Source organism: Falco peregrinus, chromosome 7 (genome assembly GCF_023634155.1).
Source record: "Falco peregrinus isolate bFalPer1 chromosome 7, bFalPer1.pri, whole genome shotgun sequence".
Lineage (NCBI taxonomy): Eukaryota > Metazoa > Chordata > Aves > Falconiformes > Falconidae > Falco > Falco peregrinus.
The window spans coordinates 54922635-54941742 of record NC_073727.1 but is presented as its reverse complement, the minus strand read 5'-3'; the positions used below and the strand labels follow the sequence as shown (position 1 = coordinate 54941742).

General features: G+C 44.3%; 1 protein-coding gene across 2 annotated transcripts in view; it reads left to right on the top strand.

Annotated features, from left to right (window-relative positions):
* Nucleotides 1–19108, top strand: part of KLHL29 (kelch like family member 29) — a 405699-nt gene that overhangs the window by 364261 nt on the left and 22330 nt on the right. For both annotated transcript variants that reach the window (XM_055810705.1, XM_055810704.1), the window contains exons 9-12: nucleotides 277–475; nucleotides 3132–3314; nucleotides 6117–6297; nucleotides 18061–18254. In XM_055810705.1, coding sequence (XP_055666680.1) covers nucleotides 277–475; nucleotides 3132–3314; nucleotides 6117–6297; nucleotides 18061–18254 — 757 coding nt within the window. The remainder of the gene's footprint in view (nucleotides 1–276; nucleotides 476–3131; nucleotides 3315–6116; nucleotides 6298–18060; nucleotides 18255–19108) is intronic.

Here is a 19108-nt window from a genome sequence, read left to right as displayed (position 1 = left end):
ATCCCTCCACACACTGCTATATAACAAGAGTTGCCACCTTTTGAAGATTATTTTCAGTCTTCTGGGTCCAAAAGCAGCCTGGGTTGGGGAGCACGAGGTGCTGCAGTGTCTCTGTCCCACCCAGTCACTAGGCAGGGCTTGTATGCAGCATCCATGACAAGTGTCTTTCCAGGTTGGGTGACAGGAGACAGTTTGCAGGGAAGGAGGTGGAGATGCTGAGCAGCTGAACTCTGGCACGAAGGCTGCAGTGTGTTATTATTTTTCCCTCTCTCACAGTACGCTGCAGAGTTGCTGGCAGTGGTGCGCCTCCCCTTCATCCATCCCAGCTATCTGCTAAATGTTGTTGACAATGAGGAGTTGATAAAGTCTTCAGAGGCTTGCCGGGATCTAGTGAACGAAGCCAAACGTTATCACATGCTGCCGCATGCCCGACAAGAGATGCAGACACCAAGGACCCGGCCCAGGCTTTCTGCAGGTAAAGCAAAACTTCCTTCAACAGCACCATGTCCCCAGTGCAGCAGTTCCCAGGCATGGCCAGGACATGCCCTGGGATGGAGCGCAGACCTTGGCCCCTTCTCGAAGCCTGGTGATATTTCAAGCTTGATTTTCCATTCCCACTTTGCTCAAGCATTTAGGAACCTATCCCAATGGTTAGATGCATGCTTCTGAAACAAGATTTAAAAGAAAACTAATTTTTAAGAATTATTCTCTTCAGCAGAGACCAGAGTGTTCCCCTATCATCCTGAAAGTGAGCCCCTTGCCCTCCATGCCTCAGTTTCTCTAGCTGCAAAACTAGGTGAACAATTTGCTTCTTTGCCATTCAGCCTCTTGTGGGGAGAATCTGACTAATATTCATAAAACAGCCTCACTTTCACAGCCCGACTTAAATATATTATTTTCATATAGTAAGTCTTACAGTACCAGTTCAGCTGTCTGCTGCCTCCAAAACAAGTAGATCACCCATGATATATTCCCTTTTAAAAGCCCAACAGCTATAGAGAACCATGTCTGTTCAAGAAGTTTCTCACCCCATGAATGCATGCATTTTCCTTTTTGGAAAAACACATGAAACAAACCACAGCTCCCCAGTTTGCCAGCAAAGCCCGTATCATGGTAATGTGATAAATGTCCTAAATATTTGCTGAACAGAGAGTGGTGCAAATATCATGTAGGAAAATTTTAGGAAAGCTGCATCCAAGAAGGAGTAAAATGAAACAGGTGAATTGTTTTAACATGCTGCCTGTACTTCTGCCTCTCATAAGTACAATCACAAAGCCAGGCAAAACTTTATGTGACTACCAGTAATGCTAATGTGGCACAGAGATGGCATATCAAACCACGGCATTTGCAGCTTCTGGAGACTGCCTCATCAAGGCACCTTTCAGAAGGATGAAGTGTAGAGGACTTTCAATAACAATCTACCCTAAAAAGTCTTTCATTGAAGACAACTAATGATGTGATGTTTGAAGGGATTTTTGAAAAGTGCTTATTTTATGTATATAAAATTGTAGGTGTAGTACGATCCATTTCCAGAAGCTTGTTGATGAGGGAAAAGTGATTCTCTTGGGGTAAGAGAGGGTGATTATAGTTTTTTAGGTCAGAGTCTAATTATATAGAATCATGTTATTTTGCATATCAACGGCATTCATGTAGGCACAAAGGATCTCTAAACACCCTTTGTGGACTCACTGCAGCATGTCACATGCCCTCTTGAGGTCATTGATTATAATCAAGTTATGTCTTGCGCAGGTGATTAGATTTTCTGGTATGGCACAAAAATAATGATCTCTTGTTACTAAGAAATATGTATTTAAAACTGTACAGCACTTTAATAACTTTTAAAAGAGTAACCTTGCTTGAATGACACAAATTTTTTGAAAATGCTAATGAAGAATGACGATAATCTGTTACTCTGAGGATGCACTTCTCTCTGCTGCAGTTCCTAATCTCTCTTGCTGGCAATCTCACTTCTGTGCCTGTGACCCCCGCTGGCCTGTGCACACTTCTCTGTAGGCTGGGCACTGTAATTCATCACAGCAACGGGTCCAGCCACAAGCACAGCTCCTGAAATGGTGATTCCTTCCAGTTCATGGCCTCGTGGTCCTGCTTGTGAGCCTACCTCTCCTGTCAACAGATTGCACTGGGGCTTACAACTGCTGCAGAAAGATTTTTAACACCTCTCCTAAATGCTAAATCCAAACTATCCCCAGCATTTGACTCTTGGGGTTAGAGCCATAAAACGTCCCAGAGTTAAACTGTGACCCATCACTGCAGGGATGAGTCTGGAGTAACACTCAGATCAGATTTGACTCAGATCTGGCTGTGAAGTGAGAATTAAAACTTTTGATGTGTGGATTGCAAAAGTTTTGTCCATTTGCATGAACAAAGAATTTGACTTGCTGTACACCCCGCGTGTCATGAGCCTGGGGGAGCTGTTCAAGCACAGATAATTCTCAGTTAATAACTATATTAGGGCAGGGGCTCTCTCAGTCACATTTCCTAGCACCTAGTAGTACACTAAGACCATAGTCCATGGTTGAGCACATAATCTATGTCTGGAAAACCTACTTTCTCTGGGAAAAGCACACAAAAAAACCCAAAAAACACCAACCCACCAGAAAATTATATTTTAATAGAGTACATGTGGAGAGATCACCCTAAACCTCCTCCAGACATTAGCTTTTAGTGTGAGAACACCTTCTTCAGGTTAAAGTCCAAACGTACTTTCCCTGGATAATAACCAAGCTCCAAGGCTATCACAATGCTTGACAAAATTCCCATTTTCTTCAGTGGAACAGGAATTTGCTACATGCAGGTCTCACTCAGTGTTGAAGTCAATGGACATCTTTACATGGAACTGCCTTTTTATTTCTTCCCCCTTCATGTTTTGCCCAGATGGCATGCTCCCTCCCAAGTTCTCCCAAGCATGTTCATAGTGTCATTCCTCACCCACCGCTCACACACACACACAGACTCCCTTTTTTGTCACCCTTCTTGGTTTGATTGCATGGTCTGAAACAGATTTATATACATTAAAATTACCCTGACTCCCAGCTATTTCTTGATAGGTTCCTGCCTGGTTGAGAGATGACACATTTTTATAATATTTTTTTTTCTTACTTGAATCCTAGGTGTAGCCGAGGTAATAGTCTTAGTTGGGGGTCGGCAGATGATTGGCATGAATCAACGTGCTTTAACAGCGGTCACTTGCTTAAATCCTCAAAACAACAAGTGGTACCCGTTGGCCAGCCTGCCTTTCTATGATCGGGAGTTTTTCAGTGTGGTCAGCGCTGGGGACAACATCTATCTCTCAGGTAAGCAGCAGATGTCATAGAAACATAGAATCACAGAATGCTTTGGGTCAGAAGGGACCTTAATGATCATTTAGGCCAACTCCCCTGCCATGGGCAGGAACACCTTCTACTAGACCAGGCTGCTCAAAGCCCTGTCCAACCTGGCCTTAAGCTCTTCCAGGGATGGGGCATCCACAGCTGCTCTGCGCAGCCTGTGCCAGTGTCTCACCACCCTCATTATAATAAATTATTTCCTTCTGTCCAATCTAAATGTGCCCTCTTTCAGTTTAAACCTGTTACCTCTGGTCCTTTCACTACAGGCTTTGGTTAAAAGCCTCTCTCCATCTTTCTTAGAAGCCCCCTTCAAGTACTGAAAGGACACAATAAGGTCTTCCCAGCACCACCTTTTCTGCAGGCTGAACAACACCAGCTTTCTCAGCCTGTTCTCACAGGAAAGATGTTCCAGCCCTCTGACCATAATGTACCACTCCTCTCAACCTACTCCAACAGGTCCGTGTCTTTCCTATGGTGGGGACCCCAGAGCTGAACAGAGCCGTACTCCAGGTGGGGTCTTAGGAGAGTGGAGGGGGACAGTCACCTCCCTTGATCTGCTGGTCACTTCTTTTGAGGTAGTCCAGGATGCAGTTGGCTTTCTGGGCTGTCAATGCGCATTGCCAGCTCATTTCCAATTTTTTGTCCACCAGTATCCCCCCAATCCTTCTCCACAGGGCTGCTTTCAATCCATCTGTCCCCCAGATTTACTGGGCTGGGAGAGAAGTTTTCTCCTGACAACATAGGCAGCACAGACAAAGAAGAACATGCTGGAGTTTTACCCAGCTGCTCCCGGGGAAAAAAATAAGACAAGTGGGAGGGAGGTTGGGAGAGAGGGATTTCCCTGCTTTTATCATTCTCCATTGCTCTGCAGCGTTAATGTTCCCCCAAAGCAGTCAACAGCAATATTTTGGAGTTGCAACATGAAGAAAATAGGTCTGACAACCATCAAGCATGCAAAGAGATTTCGCTGCCATAGAAACACAATTTAAAATACTGGCTGTAGTTGAGTCTAAATGGTGGGTTATGGAATTTCAGACAGACAGGCTGGACTGCTGAATATGTGACCTACACTTACGGTATTTGCTTACAGGAGCATTCAGGTTTTGTACTTGTTGTTGAGACTGCTCTTTTGACAGTAGTCACTAGCCCTATAATCATCTTGGTTTCAGTGAAACTGAGACCACATTCCTCAAAAGGCTTTAACTCCCAAACTAGCTGTCTACAGTGTGCCCACAGCATCACAGTGGTTTGTTTTGAGGTGGGGTTTTTTTGCAGTCTGGTGGTACCTCTGCTTCCCTGGAGGGGAAAAAGCAATTCCCACCAGGCAATGGAAGGATGCTCTGATGGCAGCTGAGTGCAGGTTTGATGGAAAGAAGAGGAGCCTGGGCAGGGAGGTGCAGATGTGTGTGATCCAAGGATGTGGTTGCGAGCACAGATGCACCAGGCAGTATCAGTAAGGGGTTGCAGCTGTTGCCTTTCCCTTGCCGAGTTCCCTCACTGCATTTTCTGCAGTAAATTGCTGCCTGCAGTGTTAAATTCCATTAATACTGCATAGAGGCCCTAAGGATTGATTGGAAATTTTTCCTTGATGGTTTTTTGCCCATGCTTGTTTTGCTGCTGGAGCGAAAGCCTTCTACGGAGGCTTTTGTGAGATGTTGACTTTTAGTTATTCTTAGCTGCACTACTTTCCAGTATGTAGAGCCATTTTAGGCTGTGCCATACCTGCTAACAGAAGCTGTTGAATCCTAAATTCAAAGCTTATTTCAGCTCTTCCCTTAAATCTGGATGAGGATCCTGATGGTATTCAATGGCTACAACAGGAGAACTCGAAAGTCCCACATGGCTGGAAAGCTAGCTGAGTATTGGTTGGTATTTTGCTTTGCTGAAACTTACACAGGAAAAAGGGAAGAGGAATGAACAGAAGTTGGAACGAACCCCTGCAAGCTCCAAGTACCGGACCCCACACTGCATAGCATAGGTTTGGAGAACAAAATACTAAGGAGGAAGCCTGGTTTTCTCATTAAACCACAGAACTGAGTCTAGTTTTTTTCCTGGCGCAATCACTGACTCCTAGTGTGGCCTCAAATAAATCATTTCACCTGTTTGTTCTTCAAAATGGGGATAGTAAGACACCCACTAAGTAGCTACCTTGGAAGCTTCAATCAGAAGTTAAAAGATGACCAATGTAAATATTTCACTGGAGCATCCTGAACTATTTTACAGGAGTAGTACAGCTGGTTCTTTTCTTTATCAGCAAATGAAAATAAATAAGAAATTTGTTGCTGAAAATTAAACATTAAGCCTACAGTGCAAGCACTGACTTTATTTTGCCCATGTATGTGTTGCTTCAATCCATCACTGTATTAAGCATTTTAGATTTCAGACTGGTCTGTCTCACAAGCCAAGATAGGCTTTGCCTCCTGACACCTTCTTGCAAGTGTTGCAGTAATTTAATAGACTCAAAGTTATTTATGAACACTGAAAAGGGTCTATCCCCTTATGTACATGTCCCTCGTAGTCTGACATCTTGATTTCTTCATGTCATCTTATTAAAAAAAACCCAGCCTTTGGGGCGCATGAATAAATGACACAGATATGCATCATCGGAACAGATGCTCAGTATTGAGGGTGATTTATTTTAATTAGTCAAATGTCATTTGAAGAGTTTTTACTTTGTAACTGGCTTTGATTGCTGTGCAAAGCTGCTGCCATTCCAGGTTCTCACATAATTCTCCCCTTTTCTTTCCCTCACCCACATGTCGGTGCCAGGCGGCATGGAGTCGGGTGTCACGCTCGCTGATGTCTGGTGTTACATGTCCTTGCTCGATAACTGGAACCTCGTGTCCCGCATGACAGTCCCAAGGTGTCGACATAACAGTCTGGTGTACGATGGGAAAATTTATACCATTGGAGGGGTCGGTGTGGCAGGCAACGTTGACCATGTGGAAAGGTAAAAAAACAAAACAAGACAAAAACAAAACAAAACAAAACCACCAAAATAAAAAACCATGCTGTTTGCTGGATCTCTTTCTTCATGCTATGCTAAAGGACCATTTCCCTTTTAAAGGATACATCAAACGGGCTATATGTGTTAAAATAAGCTTTTATAGCAGCTAAGAAAGGAGGAAAGTGTGCAGGATTAGGTTTCTTTTTAAAGCTTCAGTGGAAAGCATTGTTTCAAAACCAAAGACGAAAGCTGCCAGTTTGTTTGTCAGTTTGCTCAGGGGAGCGAAGAGAGGAATTAAGCTGCTTTGGACACTTTACACAGATTATACAATGAACTAATAAACTTCCTTTGAATTTAGTATTGATGAAAGTCTTTACAGACCGCAATAATCCTTTTTGGTTTTTTTAAACCCCAAAAAAGCAACAGCAAAGTCAGTTTCTCACATGTGCTATCCTGGTAGAGCACCTCAGCCTTGACCTGGCTGGAAGGAAGATTCTCCCTTTGGTGGTCTTGGCCTGGGGCTGGGACCTGCCAAGCTCCAAGTAAAACAACCGATAAATGGAAACAGTTATAAAATTAAACAGAATTCCTGGCTGAGAGGGGGTGAATAGAGATGGGAAAGAATGGAAATTTCTCTTTTGAAGAAGACTCCAGAAATAAAAATTTTCCTTTTCTCATATGGAACTTAAAAAAAAAAGGAAGGAACAAAAGCACAAAAGAAACATTTCACAAAGTAGAATTCCAAAACCAACTAAATTCACATCAACCATAACATTCAATAAAACCATAAATTTTATATGCATACCAATGTTTTCATTAAAAAATAGAAACCGCTTTGAAATGCAAAGAATATTCCATTCCAATAAGATCAATACAGCCCTAGCCTTACCCAAACATAAATGCATTGTGACAAATAGATTAATGATACATTTTTGTGAAATGTTTTTCCTTAGTGAATCTGGCAACCAAAAATAGGAATTTTTTTCTTTTTCTCACTTTTAAGTGCTGAATTTGAATGCTTCTTCAGCAATATTTTGAAGCAGGCATTTTCCAGTAAAAGTTGCCTTAAAAGGCAAGCCAAAAAAGGATAGATCATTAAGAAAGATTTGGAAAAACAAAAAAAATAGAACATTTTTCAAAAGGTTAGGATTAAAGATGCCTTTTATCTATTATTTCTGGATCTTGGTGCTGCAAAATTTATGTTCAGTTGGGGGGGGGTGTAGTATTTTTTCATTTAAGTAGATACTGTAAATACTGAATACCAAAACCTCTATTAAAAGTTCATTATTGTTACAAAGTCAAACACACAGGAAATTAAGAAATACCAAAACTAAAGTTTCTGCCGACAGATCTACTTTTTGGTACAATCTTCAGTTATGTGATGACTTTTTTTTCCCAAAGGATTTCCACCTAGTTCAGTGCATGGGACAGGCCAGTTGTCTGTATGCATGGCCTCCACTATCTGGTGCTGAGCGATAGCCATTCACATATGGCCATCGGTACTTTTGTGTTCCTTGGCACAGGCTGAAGAACTAACATCGGTGATGATGCTGTCAGCAAGTCAGGAAATGCAGACAGGGAAGAAGGAATGATGAATCATAGCAGTGAATGCAACATGTGAGGGTTGCTTCCCTCCTTAACCCTGAGCTTAAGGTGGGCACTGCCCTCAGAACTTGCTTTGAGGGAAATCTCACCCATTTTTGCAGATTACTTCTGATTTCCAAAGGTCTTTGTCCTGTAATTTAAGTCAGTACATTTTTAACTAGCAGGTATGGTTTTGTAGACATGGGGAGGAGAAAGCCCAGGAAAGAGATGCAGTGTTTAATTCCATCTCTTGATAAAGATGAACACCGAAATAATGCTGTTGCAGATAGATGTCTTGATAGATGTCATCGATTAAATGGTCTCTTTTTTATTTTTCCCAGGGTGTCATTTCTGTCTCTGCTCTGATTCTCACAGTCTCTCTCTAACAAAGCATCCAAAATGTTGGTCAGTTGAAAGAAGCCCAAATCAAGCAAAGTCACTCCCTCTACTTCCTTCTCAATCACTCAAGCCCTTGCCACGAACAACACTGCAGGCTGCAAAGGCATGCTCAGGCCCTCGGCATACCCTGCATGGCTCAGTGAGAGCAGCCCTGCTGGTTTTCAGTGGTAACAAGCCCACCAAGAGACTTTTATGTGGGAAAGGAGCAGATTTCCTTCCTATCATTTCAGCGCATGCTGTCTCAACCACAATAAGGATGTCTTGTCATGGGGATTTGCTAAACCCGTGGTTATAATTAATCTGCTATTGTCTATAAAGAGACTTGTGAGACAAAGCCATGGAAAAAGTGCAGCATGGCCTCCTTTGGGTTATGCCAAGGAATGAGAGAGGTTTTGGGATGCTTCCTTTTTTATTCTTTGTATTAAAGTGACGGGGGTGGGGGGGATGACAGAAGCAAAGCATGGCATGGCTGAAGCTGTGCAGTTCGGAAGGGATGTTTCAGGGTCTGCTGTTAGAAATGCAGGTGAGAAAAAGCTGACCCTTGTAGGTGTGCTGGGCAAAGTCAGGCCTTTTCAGGCAAAAGCATTTCCCATTCGGACCAGGAAAATTTGTGCAAGTGTTCAGGAATTTAAGTCACTCTACCCACTTTTTGTAAACAATGAGGTTTTCTGAATTTGGGTTGCAACTTAGGGAAAAAAAGCAAACATTAAAATACAAACTAAAGTCACTTTAATTGCTCAGTTTTCTACTGTCTTCTGCACAGTTGATGCCCCCTTCTTGACTCTGCCTTCCCTTTCTTTTTCCCCACCCTCAGGAGCTACCACTGACCAACATTCTCCCACATATTTCTGTGTGGGCTGCACTTTGCTCTTCAGATACTGTATTGCTTTGGTGGGACATTGAGATTGCCATCTCTCAAGAGCAGGGAAACCTGTCTGTCATTCAAGCAGGTCTTACAAAAGCACTATATTAAAATAATAAGGTGACATGATCATATGCTCCAAGTCAGGTGATGCCAAAAATTACATTTACCTCTGAGTTTAACCTTGTTCCCCACAGTGTTGAATTTCAGGGTCATGCACTCTTGGATTTTGGTTGGTTTTTCACATCAAAGGAGGCATCTGATCTTATAGCCCTGTTTCTCACCCCGATGGAGGTACAGAGGTTTCTCCAGGCCTGATGCACAATGTGATCCTGTGCAGTGCCACCAGTGTGAAGGGCAAGGCACTGGACACCCTCCCTCATCGGGCCACCTACCACCTCCCCTTGTGCACATGCAGCTTATCTTTCCCAGCCACATTTCGCTTTTTGCTTGCTCAGTTAGCTCAAGCATGACCATGCACAGCTTTGGCCAAGTTTTGATGTGTATTCACTGGCGTGGTGGAGGGCATGTCTCCGGTCCAAAGTGACCTACCCTCACCTCACCAGTTAGCAGCCCCAGAGCGTGGAGACTACAGGATGTCTCATCACCACAGGTCTTTGAAAACAGAGAGAATAACATTTTCTCCCCGTTTCCATCTTGTTCTTCACCTGTTTTTCCTGTAGTTCTTGTAATATTCCATCCTAAATGGTTAAAATCTTACCAGATGTTTTTACTGCACTTTGTTTTTTAAAAACAAATGTCAGACCATTTTAGCTCTACATGCTGCCACCTGACTGCACCTAATACATCTGCTGCACCATTAGAAAGCATTAAAGCAAGCAGGGACTACTGGACCCATAATGATTTATGGCATCAGCTCCTGGGCTCCAGTCTCTGTGATTTCAGTTGTGTCATTGATGCTGAAGGGTGCAGCCTGAACCAGAAATTCTGGTGCCACTTAAATCAGTGGGTGTTTTCCCATCAACTTCCATAGCGCTGAGATTTTTTACCCTTTATCTGCTATTTGTCTGTAAAGAGACAGAAAAAATTCCATCTCAATGGATAATACTACAGGACTACCACAAACAGACGAGTAGGAGTCATTCGTTACTTATCTTCAAACAATATGCATGTGCCAGAGGGGCTGAGTTATATGTTCATTTTTGTGGCTGTACATGGGTATATGCCCAGGGAGAGTTATGTTTTTGGAATGAGTGTTTAGGGAAATAACGGCGCAGCTGCAGTTCTCCATCAAACCCCTCTGGCAAGTTTCTGTGTGACAGGGAGCGAGTCATTAGGTGTTAGGCGAGAGGGTATTACACTTTCTGTCTTCTTCTGAGATATGAGTTGAGTTGGGAGGCAGCGAAATGAAGTGGATCCGCGAACTAGGTTTTTAGATAATGGATGGGCCCTGTAACATAAGCAATTTGGGAGCCGAGAAAACTGCGTATGCTGACAAGACAATGTATGCGACTAAAAGTGTGGAAATGCAGGTGCTTTGTGGTTATTATCTGTTTGAAGGACAGAAGAAGATGAATCCCCTTGACCTGACAGCACTTTTACAATAGGGTTGTCTAAAATTGGGAGATTACTTTGGTCTGGCAGTGTATACTTGGAAGACAGTCTAAAAAATTCAGTGTAAAGAATAAACTTTATAAACTTCAGAAACTGCTCAGAAAATACTGTTTTACTAGAGACATGGTCACATAGGAATTAGGGCTTCTCCCCCCAGAAAGGTGGCAGCATCAGCAGCCCAACTGAAGTGCATCTGCAGCAATGCACGCAGCATGGGCAGCAAACAGGAGTGGAACACCGTTGCGCAGCAGGAAAGCTGTGATATAGCTGCCATCACAGAAACATGGTGGGATGGCTGGCACAACTGGAGTGCTGCAATGGATGGCTATAAACTCTTCCGGAGGGATAGGCAGGGAAGGAGAGGCAATGGGGTAGCTCTGTATGTTTGGAAGTGTTTTGCTTGTCTATAGCTGAATGATGGTGACAATAAGGTTGAGTGTTCATAGGTAAGAATTAGGGGGAGAGCCAACAGAGCAGTTGTAGACCACCCAACTGGGATGAAGAGGCAGACAAAATATTCTATGAGCAGCTGGGAGAAGTTTCACAGTTACCAGCTCTTGTTCTCATGGGGAACTTCAACCTACAGGACATCCACTAGAGATACAACACAGCAGAGAGGAAGCAGCCTGGGAGGTTCCTGGAGTGTGTGGAAGATGGCAGCTCCCTGACCCAGCTGGTGAGGGAGCCAGCTAGGGAAGGTGCCCGCTGAGCCTGCTGTTTGCCAGCAGGGACGGGCGGGTGGGTGATGTGGTGGCTGGAGGCCGTCCTGGGCACAGCCGTCATGAAATCAAAAAGGTTTTGAGGCTCAGAGCAGTGAGGAGGGGGCTCAGCAGAACGGCTGCCTTGGGCTTCCAGGGGGCCAACACTGGCCTGTTCAGGGGCCTGGCTGACAGAGCCCCTGGGGAGGCAGCCCTGGGGGTGCAGGAGCAGCCCATCCCCATGTGCCAAAACATTGCAGCACAAGCAAGCTATCAGGCTGCAGCAAGGCTTTACAGTGGGTCAGATTCTACTGTCTCCTTCCCCCAGAGGTCAGACCACACTACTCCTCATCCACCCAACCACCTCTGCCTCAGGCTATTTAACCACTTAGCAGGAACAAGCTACAGCTGCACATCATCCATGTCAACCAACCCACTGCCTTCAAGGCAAGGCCACAGCTGCATGTTATCAATGCTAATCAGTCCACTGCCTTCATTCCCCTACACCGAAAGGTGAGTGCTGGGGGAGGAGGCTGGCCTGGCTGAGCAGAGCTTTGGGTGGAACTTGGCGTAAAGGAGAGTTTCCACCTCTGGAAGAAGGGGCAGGCAGCTCTGGGGGGCCACAAGGGTGTTGTGAGGTTGTGCAGGGAGAAAATTAGAAGGGCTAAAGCTCAACTAGAACTTCACCTGCCTATGGCTGTAAAATACAGAAAATTTCTATAAATATGTTAGCAGAAAAAGGAGGGCTAAGGAGAATCTCTGTCCTATATTAGATGTGGGGGGAAACATAGTGACAAAGGCTGAAGAAAAGGTTTTAATGCCTTCTTTGCCTCAGTCTTTCAAGGTAAGGTCAGTTGTTCTGTGGGTACCCAGCCCCCTGGGCTGGAAGACAGGGATGGGGAGCAGAATGAAGACCCCATAATCTGAGGCAAAATGGTTAGCGACCAGCTACAAGTCTGTCGGGGTGGATGGGGTCTACCCAAGGGTACTGAGGAAGAAGGCAGCGGTGCTCACCAAGTCACTTTCCATTATTTATCAGCGGTCCTGGCTAACTGGGGAGTTCCCAGTTGACTGCAAGGTAGCAAATGTGACACCCATCTGCAATAAGGGTTGGAAGGAGGATCCAGGGAACCACAGGCCTGTCAGCCTGACCTTGGTGCTGGGGAAGGTTATGGAGCAGATGATCCTGAGCGTCATCACACAGCACGTACAGGATCACAGCACAGGTGATCAGTCCCAGCCAGCATGGGCTTATGAAAGGCAGGTCCTGCTTGACTAACCTGATCTCCTTCTATGAAAAGATGACCTGCCTAGTGGATGAGGGAAAAGCTGTGGGTGTTGTCTACCTGGACTTTAGTAAAGCCTTTGACACCCTTTCCCACAGCATTGTCCTGGAGAGACTGGCTGCTCATGGCTTGGTTGGGCATGCTCTTTGCTGGGTAAAAAGCTGCCTGGATGGCCGAGCCCAAAGAGTGGTGGTGAATGGAGTTACATCCAGTTGGTGGCCAATCACAGGCAGCATTCCCCAGGACTCAGTATTGGGGCCAGTTCTGTTTAATACCTTTATCAATGATCTGGAAGACAGGACCAAGTGCACCTTTAGTAAGTTTGCAGATGACACCAAGTTGTGGGGAAGCACTGATCTGCTGGAGGGTAGGAAGGCTCTGCAGAAGGATGTGGGCAGGCTGGACCCATAGGCCAAGGCCAATGGTATGAAGTTCAACAAGAACAAGTGCTGAGCCCTACACGTGTGTCGCAACAACCCCACACAACGCTACAGCTTTGGGCAAGAGTGGCTGGAAAGCTGCCTGGCGGGAAAGGACCTGGGGGTTCTGGTCGACAGCTGGCTGTACATGAGCCAGCTGTGTGGCCAACAGCACCCTGGCGTGTATCCAAAACAGTGTGGCCAGCAGGACCAGGGCAGTGACCATCCCCCTGTGCTGGGCGCTGGTGGGGCCGCACCTGGAACTCTGTGTTCCATTTTGGGCCCCTCACTGCAACAGTGATGTAGAGGTGCTGGAGCATGTCCAGGGAAAGGCGATGGGGCTGGTGAAGGATCTGGAGCACAAGTCTGATGAGGAGCAGCTGAGGGAACTGGGCAGGGGGGTGGGGTTCAGCCTGGAGAACAGGAGGCTCAGGGGGGACCTTATCACTCTCTGCAACTACCTGAGAGGAGGCTGTAGGCAGATGGGGGTCGGTGTCTTCTCCCAAGTAACGAGCGATAGGTAAGAGCAAACGGCCTCAAGTTGTGCCAGGGGAGGTTTAGATTGGAGATTAGGAAACATTTCTTCATCAAAAATGTGGTCAAGCATTGGAACAGGCTGCCCAGGGAGGTGGTGGAGTCACCATCCCTGGTAGTCTTTGAAAGATGTGTAGATGAGGCACGTTAGAGAGGCATGGTTTAGTGGAGGACTTGGCAGTTCTGGGTTAGGACTTGATGATCTCAAAGGTCTTTTCCAACCTAAATGATTCTATGAATCTATGATGTCTTAAGAAAAATACATAGCCTTGTCCAAGAATAGTTTCATAAGCTGCTCAGAACAGTCAGAAAAAAATGAAAAAGGCAAACAATAGTAATCCTTTAATGTGATTTTAAACAATTGAATTGAATCATCTGAATAGCAGATCAATATGACACTGTACGGCTGTTTTTTTAAATAGCAGCTTTCCTGCAAACAGAATTAAGTATTGTGTAAGAAACTGGAGGGTGCATGTCTGTAAGTGACTGACCATGATGTAAGGACTTTATAACGTGAATAAATGAAGATACTCATCTAACTGTTAAACCTAGGAGAGAAATTAAGAGGTTAATAAGAGAAAAAAAATACTGTTTGCAGGTACTGAAGAGGTCAAATTTCAAGAAGGCAGAGAAGCAAATGGCACACCTTGAAATGAAGGGCTTTCAGCTGTTAATACTGAGGTGGTAGGGAAAGAGCAAGAAAGGAGGCATTGAACAAAGTAAGTGAAGCAAGAGGAAGATCAGGCCCACAGATGAAATTCTAAGAGTGGAGAGTTGTGGAAACCAGCAAGGTTATTTCTGTGTGTGCTCTCTTCAAGCCTGGGTTGTATTTTCTGCTGGGTTCAGATCATTTACCATATCACAGGTATAAAAGTAATACACAAACCAAAGGACAGTGACTGCAGAAGGGTCAGGTGAGATGACGGTGCTCGGTGCATGTAAAGTGACAGGTGGGGACACGCATCTGGCAGGCATGGGAAGCCTGATGTATGGTGCTTGGCAGGGCCGTGGACCACAGGGTTGCAGGGACTGCTCTGGGGGCAGAGGAAGGCACGCAAGGGCATCTGTGTAAAACCACGTGTGAGTCTGTAGCGTGCAAGAGCTGCAAAACCAGCAGCCAGTCATGTGAAAGGAGGTGTCCTTGAAGTTTCAAGTTCAGCAGATTGGATGGGCTTGGTAGGCCCCTAGCCAAGGACAAGCATGGACACACCGGGACTGGAGGGAGCAGTGGAGGAGAGGGAAGAAAAACCTTTGCTTGGCTTGCAGCCAGCTCCCGTTAAGTCTCCATCTATGGCTTCAAACAGGGGAATCAAATGCAAAGCTTGACTAATGGAAAGAGATCAAAGTGATTATTCTTTAAATCAGTTCCCTCCCCACTGGCCCCTTAGCAGAGCCGGTGTTACAAGCAGCCAAGGACCCCCACTAGCACTAGTGGCGGTGGAGTGACAGCAGTGCCAGAGATGACAGGACAGATGGAAAGGCCCTAGGGCAGAGAGGTAAAGCAGGTGTCATTATTTCCTGTCCTGGAAGGTTAGAAAGATTCAACTTTATTCATTTTTAAACCAATTTAGTTAATCTGGTGCAAATCCTTGTGTGAACACATTAAGAGCTGACTTGAGATAGACCAAAATGATGGAAACCTGCCTTGCAGAGACTTAAGGAGCTTAGACTACTTAGTTTATCCCATAGAAGGTGAAGAGGTGACTTTACTATTTTCTGCAAGTCCATATGTGAAAGAGAGCAGACAGCTTTATAATCCAACAGGAAAAAAAAAATAAAACAAACCTTACTTTCTGGTGGGTGGGAACTGAAGCAAAACAGAGACCAGAAATCAGGTCTGCAGTTTTGCAAGGAAGGAGTGAACCAGAGCAATAAACCCCAGAGGGGATGGAGGGACTTGATGGACAGGTATCAGGAAGCCTTGAAGGCACCAATTTCTCTTCTTCAGCCCCAGGTGTAAGTTAGGGACTTGAGGATTGCTTCACCGAGCAGCCTATGTAAAACCCATGTTGGATGCCTGTGTTATGCAGACAAGGACTTGCTTCCACCTGCTTTATGGTTCACTGGTTTCTTTTAAACCAAATGACGCTCAAGACACTTGCATCTATACCCACTAGATTTGCAGCCTTTGGCTTTCATCAGATGAAGTGAAACTGGTTATTTTTGGTTTCCTGGTGGCAGACGGAGAAGGGTAGGAGAAAGAAAGATCAATTCTGACATCACAGAGTGTAAAAGAAGGACAGTGAAAGTGGATGAAAAATGGGGTCTGAGGGACCTGTGGTCCCAATAGTGAAATTCATCTAGAAAAAGGGTGATTGGTTTTGTAGTTTGAACTTTTCTTCGATATTCCCATAGATATGGTCCTCAACCACACTCAGCCCCCAGCATATGTGAAGGATACAACCTCTCCTTATAACTGCTCCTTCCCAAAAACGTAGATCAGAATGTCATTGGCAGGAACATATCTGTCTGGGGAGCTGTGGTCTGCTAGGTACTTCTGCCAGCACCAGGGGAGGCAGTGTGGCTGCTCACCATCGCGTCTCAGACCACTTCGACTGGCTGCAGATGTTCCTGGTACTAAGTCAGAGTGGTTGTTGTGAGACAATATATTATCAGGTGACAGGTATAATTTATATCTTAGAAGCCAAGGAACCAGAAAGGAACATTAGATAGTTCTTCTCAGCTGTATTGCTTTTCCCAGTTTCTAATCAATTATAACCAATTTCTTAATAAGGCATCAAGAATTAAATTACCAAGTACCAAATGACTGCATTAGGTAAGTTAGAAAAGTGTAAACCAAAATTATGTGAGATTTTTGCATATCTGCTAGGATGGATGCGAGTGCTGCCCCACATGCTGTGGGCAAATGTAGAAGATGCAGCATATGGTGCTTTACCTGGAGGAGTTGCTTGTGCAAAATGCATCAGCAGGTTCAGGTTTGGCACCAAAACGTTAAGAATCAGCCCAGTATAGGTGTGTCGCCTTGAATGCTCTCAGCACCATATTGTTTAGTCTTGTTATATTTGTCCCCTTTCATCACTTGCAGATGAATTTAATTTCTCAGGAACTAATATAGAGCATTGTACAAGGCAGTTCTCCGTGCTTATTATAAGCGACTTCCCTATTATTTTTTTTTAGTTAAAGTTTGCCTCCCTCTTGCTTTTGCTTCAGTTTTATGAGTGTGTTAATTACTTTCAGTTATATTACGTGGAAATTCATTAATGCATTTTCATTAAGCACAATATTTTGTGCTGTTTCCATCATTTATATAATTTCTCACTTCTATTTTCCCCAGATTCAGGCAGTGAGAATTGGAGGGACATGTTGCAAAGGGAGAATTCTCCTGTTGCTAAATCAATTTTTTACATATGGGTTCATGGCCAAGGATTTATTTCATGTTTGCACATTGCATATCACTAACATTAAGAGCAAAAGCCCTGAGTGGGTGATGAGGGCTTCTGTTCTTGCAGTCAACAATTCTGGATAATCACTACGCAGGAAACTACTATCTGACTGAATGTGCCATTATGTGGAAATACAGAAGCCTAAAATTCACATTATTTGCCACTGTCTCCAATACTCATTTTAGGGCAGCTATTTGGATCCCTGCCACATTATCTTTAAAAAAAATTATGTCTGTACTTGTGACATTGTCTAAAATGAATCTTCATCCGTGGATTATTAACTGCACATCCCTTATGGTCAATGGCTTAATTAAATCAGATACTGATGACCTTAAAACTAATTTAGCACTTTCATGCATACTCTTTTCTGTTTGCTTCATGTCAAATATGGATGCAATGGTGAAATCTTATTCCAGCATTAACGTTTACAGCATCCTGCAATGAAGCACAGTAGTTCGGTTTGCACAATGAAAATTAAATAGAAGCAACTTATTCCAGCACAAAATGTGTGTCACTGGTCAGTTAACTAGAGTAAAAAGAGCTATCGTGTTGCATTATGTTGCAGGTGAGATGTGTTCCACAAGCTGAACAATTGAAGTATATTAACAGTTGCCTGCCTGCGGTCGCTATTGGATATCACTGCACTGATTTGCAAGAATAATCTCATTGTATACTCATTAAAAGAAATTAATTAGTGGAAGACATCTCAACAAAGATGTCCTGAGTTTCTTTGGCTTGGACTATAATGAGATTTGAGAGGCATCTACAGAAAATAGAACCAGCTTTCTCTGGGCTTTTCTCAATGTTTTAAAAGCTTAGGAAAAGCATTAATTACACTGTTTACCAAGTGGCTGAATTTGTAGGATGTGAAAAAATGCATTTCCACCTCTGCTTTTTTTCTGCTTGTCAAGCTGCCTTTCTGTTATATCCCAGCCTGCTTTCTCTGCCTGTCTATCCTGCCCAGTTTTGCGTCATCTCAGCTCACTCCAACTGCTGTCGTCCTAGGTACGATACAATAACCAACCAGTGGGAGACCATTGCTCCTCTGCCAAAGGCTGTGCATTCAGCTGCTGCAACCGTTTGTGGTGGGAAGATCTACGTCTTCGGTGGGGTGAACGAAGCCGGCCGAGCTGCGGGGGTCTTGCAGTCCTACATCCCTCAGACTAATTCATGGAGTTTTATAGAGTCTCCGATGATCGGTAAGGATGCGTGGTGTCAGAGTAAACCCTTATTACAACAGAAATCTCTGTGCTACAGGTATTTTAATACCTTGGTAGAAAGGAAATGCATTGGGGGGGTGGGGGGAGATATGTTTATAACATATTGGCAGGAATGCATGGTATATTATACCACAGAGAGGCAATTATCTGGATCTTTACTGAAGGCAATTGTCACTCATTAATACAGCTAGTTATCAGCTAGAAGTGATGAGTTCAAAGTAGAGGAGAAAGGAAAGCAGTCATTAGATATGGACAACTAGTAATTTTAGATCCAAAAAATTGCTAAGTGCAGTGAAACTTCATCCTGGCATCATGTGTTGCTCCATGCAGCTTTACAACACTGCTCAGTTAATGAATTATTACTCATGAGCTTGTTAAAATACCGTCTCTCCTGTGGGAAGTGGCAGTCATTCTTAACTGGGATTTATTAGTGTTGTCCACAGGCATACGTGCTTCAGAGGCTGAAATCTCCAAGACATGTAGATTATTAAAACTGTGGTTATTAGTTTATGAAACCCTTGAGCTCACAGAACATTTGACTGCATAAAGAGCAAGATGACAGGCCAGATTTTCCAACGTACCAGGCAATGTCAGAGGTGCAGACTTCCTTCCAAAATCAGAATAGCACTCAGAAGTTTGCAACTTATTTGCTTTCTGTGGTGATTTGCACCCTGAGTGTTTAGGCTGCTCTTTTGGAAATGAGGTTTAGTGTTCAGCCTCACAGAGGTGTTACTGCAGGGTAACAGCCGACCTGGGCCACCTGCTTTGGCAGCCTTTGGTCTGGTGATATTCAAGTGGCCAAAGAAACAGCAGTGGTACAGTCATTGCAGAGA